The sequence below is a fragment of the Panthera uncia genome, assembly GCF_023721935.1.
Source record: "Panthera uncia isolate 11264 chromosome A3 unlocalized genomic scaffold, Puncia_PCG_1.0 HiC_scaffold_11, whole genome shotgun sequence".
NCBI classification, from domain to species: domain Eukaryota; kingdom Metazoa; phylum Chordata; class Mammalia; order Carnivora; family Felidae; genus Panthera; species Panthera uncia.
In genome coordinates, this window is record NW_026057578.1 from 308,016 (window position 1) to 312,877 (window position 4,862).

General features: G+C 69.0%; 1 protein-coding gene across 1 annotated transcript in view; it reads left to right on the plus strand.

Moving 5' to 3' along the window:
- Window positions 1–3,998: 3,998 nt before the first annotated feature.
- Window positions 3,999–4,862, plus strand: part of SOX18 (SRY-box transcription factor 18) — a 2,413-nt gene continuing 1,549 nt past the window's right edge. The window contains exons 1-2 of the mRNA XM_049650371.1: window positions 3,999–4,496; window positions 4,636–4,858. Of these exons, the coding sequence (XP_049506328.1) occupies window positions 4,139–4,496; window positions 4,636–4,858 (581 nt within the window). The 5' untranslated portion in view covers window positions 3,999–4,138. The remainder of the gene's footprint in view (window positions 4,497–4,635; window positions 4,859–4,862) is intronic.

Genomic DNA, 4,862 nt, shown 5'->3' on the forward strand with positions numbered 1-4,862 from the left:
CCCCCCCCCCCCCCCCGCCAGGGCTCACACAGCCCAACACCCCAACTCAGCGCAACACCCCAGCCTGGGCACCTTGACCGTCTACGGAAGTCACTCCTCCCACGTGGGACCCAAGGCTCATCTGTCGCCCTCCAGACACCCACAAGGCCCTGTGCCTCTCAACCCAGAGAAGCCCCCCACCCCCACCTGCTCAGCCCTGCCAGCCCCCCCAGCACTCAGGGGCAGACCCTCACCAAGCACCTGAAGGGCCCACAGTGACACCATCACGTCCACCCCCTCTGCTCATCCAAAAGGCTCGAGACCCTCAGCCAGTCCGACACCCCCCAGAGCACGCTGACACCCTCGTTCCCACAACACCCAGCCCAGCCTGTGGACTCAGGTCCACATGCCTGCGGCCAACTGAGACGCCAAAGCTGACCCTCTCGAGAGCTGCTGCCTATGAGCCTGAGCGCCCAGACCTGCTTCCTCACCCCCACCCCCACCCCCACCCCCACCTTCTCCCAGGGGCAAGGCCCAAAGTTCAGAACCCCCGTGGTTCTGTGCACAGCAGGCCCAGCATCCTAGGGCTGAGAGCAAGAAGGCACGGGGCGGGGCAAGCCAGCTGTCCTCAGGCATGAGCTCTGGTGCCCACCTGAACCAGGCCTGTCGCTGGGCGAGGGACCCCCATGCACATGCACGTGCCCACTTGGTACTAGGCCATTGGGCAGCCTCCTCAGAAGCCCTGAGCCCTGCACAAAGGTTGAGGCTGGTCCTGCGCCTTGCCTCCCCCACCCCCCCACCCCCGCCCCAGCCCCTGGAGCGGCCTCAAGGAGGACCAGGACGAGGGCCGGGCCCAGAGCCCTGGTCTCAACGACCACAGGGTGGGATCTGACGCGAGCAGCCTGGCTGTAAAGCCAAGGTCTCAGAAGACAAGAGAGTCCCTTCTACCTGGACCTGTGTCTAACAGGGACCCCCACCCCCACCCTCCAGGAGAAGGAGGGTCCGGCCCCAAGGGACTGGGTAATTGGTCCCAGCCTCCCTGCTCCTGCAGCAGCCAGGGCTGGGTGGGTGGGAGCCTGTGAGGTCTGTGCCCCGGGCAGCGCCTGGGAGGTCTGCCACTCCCAGAGCCCAGCCAACCCCCCACCCAGCACGGAGGGGGACTGCCCAGCATTCTCTGGTCCTGGCTGAGAGAGGAAGTGGGTGGAGGGCGGGGAGGGCAGTGTCCACTCGGCCCTCGGGCCAGCCCCACGCTTGCAGGGAAAGCTTGCCCCTCTACTCCCCCTTTCTGTCTGGGGAGCTGGGGGCTGCAGACAAGGCCCCCACAAGGGTGAGCAGTAGCCAAGCTGGGCCAGGTCAGACAGAGATGGGTTCTGGAGGCAGAGGAATGCCCCGGACTCACGACTCACCCCCACTTCGGACAGAGCTGGGGCCACTCCAGAGAAGTCTTGGGGACCCCTCCCTTGGTAGGTGTTGAGGGTGAGGCCTTCACTGAGCAGGACCCCTATTCCACACCCTGTGGGACCCCATCTCACGGCAGGGTCCAGCCTCTGTCTGGCTCCTAAGGCCTTGGGCAGACTCCAACACTAGAGCCAACCTCACTCCACACTCAGGCAGACAGACACACAGACCTTCACCACCACGCAGACACAGAGACCACACACAAACACACAAACACGCACAGCTGATGCCCCTCCCCCCAGAACGGCTGACCACACCCACACCAGCCCTTGTATAGCGCTGGGGGAGTCCCCCAGCCCTGTTCCTCCGAGGTCAGGGCCACCCCGACTGCAGTCCCCACCCCCAGCTCCGCCACTGTCTTCCCGTCCGGACCCGTGGGCCAGAGCCACGGTCCTCACCCCTGCCACGCAGCACACACAGGAGGGTGGCCTGACCCCAAAGAGGTAGGGGGCACCCCAAGAGGCTCTCCTCTTGCCCCACCCAGCCCCGGCCCACAGGACACGACAGCTGGCCCCCCCTGAGCAGCACAAGGTGCTACTCTGCCAAGAGGGAGGGTCCTCGGCTGGCGCCAGATGAGGCGGCAACCCTGGGGGATGCGGGGCACTGCCTTGGCGAGGTAGCGCTGGGTGCTGCAACCGCTGGTGGGCAACCGCTTCTGGAGCAGCTTGGTCAAACCTGGGCTTTCGGGAGCTGCAGAGGGCCAGGCAGGGCCCGGGGGGGGGACTGAAAATCCATCCCGATGTGGGGGGAGGCCGCAGTGGAGGACCCAGTGGGCCTCCTCCCCGAGCCCCAGTGACCGTCATCCCAGAGAGCTGCTGCCCTCGCCAAGCCAGGCCCTGGGAAGCCCAGACCACACCCAGCAGGGCAAAGGTAGTCTCTGCCGGGTGCCGGCTCCCGGGACCCATCCTTCGACCCACAGTCTTCCTCGCGCATCGCCCCTCCCGTCAGGATGCCCAGTCCACCCTCTCACACTGGTCGGACGGGAGCTGGCCCTGCCAGGAGAGGCCCGTGGGCCTGTGGGCTCCCAGGCTGGGGAGCCCTGTGGGGCCACCCCAGGGCCCCATGTTCTTTCCTGCTAACCTTCCCCCTCGACCCAGAGAACCCACTTCTGGCGCCTTGACTGCTCCCAGTGGAGACAGGCTCCACGTTGCGGATTAAGCTCTGGGGCCCGGGGCATCCGGAAAACAGTCTGGGACGCACGACGCTCTAGTCCTCCGGCCAACGGACAAGACCCTACACGACAGAACCCGATGAGGGGACAGGACGGACATCCGACAGCCCTCGGGTTGAGGGACCCCTGTCGGGCTGTGGGCCTTTCCCACGGGGGGAAAGCTCAGGAGCAGGCAATGGGGGGAGCCATCCCACTCACAAGCACTGCCTACGTGCCCTAGCCCAGGGTCGCTGACACCCGTGGCCCTGAGCCACGGAGCTGCCAGCACCTGGGGCAGAGGCTCCGCGACATGGGAAGGAGGGCTGCCCAGCTCCCAGGCTGCAAACAGTTGTGCAGGAGCGAAAACTCAGATCCCACCCCAGAGCTGGAAAGCACACTCCTCCCACCCCCAAGAGAACGCCCCTCAGCAGGAGGGTAGGGAAACAGCCCTCAGGGAGACCCCTCGGACTCCTCAGCTTCTGGAGCCCAAGCCCCTCCTGGACTGCCAGGAAGCTCCTCTGGAAACGCTCGCAGGCCTGGCGGCCCAGGGGAGGGGCTCCCCCGCTCCCCTCCACCTGCCCCAGCCCTGGATCCAGCTTCACTCTAATGTGGCAGCGGTGGCCCCAGCGGGGCAGGGCAACCAGTTACCACTGGTCCCACCCCCTGACCCCAACGGGTCCCGGAGGGGAGGAGGAACAAGGCCGCGGGCTCAGCGCCTTCCCTGGAGGCTCCTCTGCCCTCTGGGCTCCCTCCCACTGTGGGAAGCGTCCGGGGCACCTACTGCTGAGGTTTGACCTGTTTGCAGTGGGTTTGGGAGTGATGGAGGGGGCACGAAGACCAACTCTTTTAACTCCATGGACAGACAGGAGGAGCTCGAAGCCCCCAGTCGTGAAGACTCCACATGTACGGGAGGGGTGGGGGCCACGATACCCTGGGGTTATCCAGAACACGCTCTCCCAAGACACAGGGCGCTTTCCCCAAAGTGCCCGGTACTTTTGAGCTAGACTCCAGGAAGCGTTCTTGGGAAGCTTCCCAGGAACATGGGGTTAAAATATGTCCCACTCACGGGGGGGGGGGGGGGGGGGGGGGGGGGGGGCAGCCAGCCTCCCCCAGTTGCCGTCCGGGGGTCTGACTCCGTGGGTGGGGACGGCACCTCGTCTCTGAAAGTCTGACAGTCCCCGCGAGGACGCCCCCTTCCAAGCTCCAGCCCACATCGGCGGCCCGTTCCCACTGTGTGTGTGTTGGGAGGGGGGCGGGTGGCGGTCCCTCCTTCAGAGAGGGTGCGGGGGCAGCCGCGCGAAGGAGGCTGCGGTGGAATCCGGAGGGCCGGAGAAGAAAGGGAGCCCCCGGGGAGGGGGCGGCCCCAGCCCGCCCCGCCCCGCCCCGCCGCCTATTGGCCCCGCGCCGCTATATCTGGGCGCCCACCCGGCCCGAGGCCACCGCCGTCTCCACCGCCGTCCGCCCTGCCCTCCGAGCCCGGCTCCCGAAGTGCCCGCTCTCCCACCCTCCGCGCTCCCGCGCTCCGTTCCGCCCAGGCCGCGCCCAGCTGGAATGCAGAGATCGCCGCCCGGCTACGGCGCACAGGACGACCCGCCAGCCCGCCGCGACTGTGCATGGGCCCCGGGACCCGGGGCCGCCGCTGAGCCGCGCGGCCTCCCCGCCGCCCCCGCCGCCCTCGCCGCGCCCGCCGCTCCCGCCTCGCCGCCCAGCCCGCAGCGCAGCCCGACGCGAAGCCCCGAGCCGGGGCGCTATGGCCTCAGCCCCGCCGGCCGCGGGGAGCGCCAGGCTGCCGACGAGTCGCGCATCCGGCGGCCCATGAACGCCTTCATGGTGTGGGCGAAGGACGAGCGCAAGCGGCTGGCGCAGCAGAACCCGGACCTCCACAACGCGGTGCTCAGCAAGATGCTGGGTGAGGGGCGCGGGCGCGCGGGGAAGGGCGCGGGGCGGGGGTGGGGGGCGGGGGGTGGGGGGAGGGACCTGGGGCCGGGCCGGGCGGGGGCCGGGCGGGGGCCGGGCGGGGCCCGCTGACCCGCACCCACGGTCCGCAGGCAAGGCGTGGAAGGAGCTGAGCGCGGCGGAGAAGCGGCCCTTCGTGGAGGAGGCGGAGCGGCTGCGCGTGCAGCACCTGCGGGACCACCCCAACTACAAGTATCGGCCGCGCCGCAAGAAGCAGGCGCGCAAGGCCCGGCGGCTGGAGCCCGGCCTCCTGCTCCCGGGCCTGGCGCCCCCCCCGCCGCCGCCGCCGCCGCCGCCGCCGCCGCCGCCGCCGCCGCCC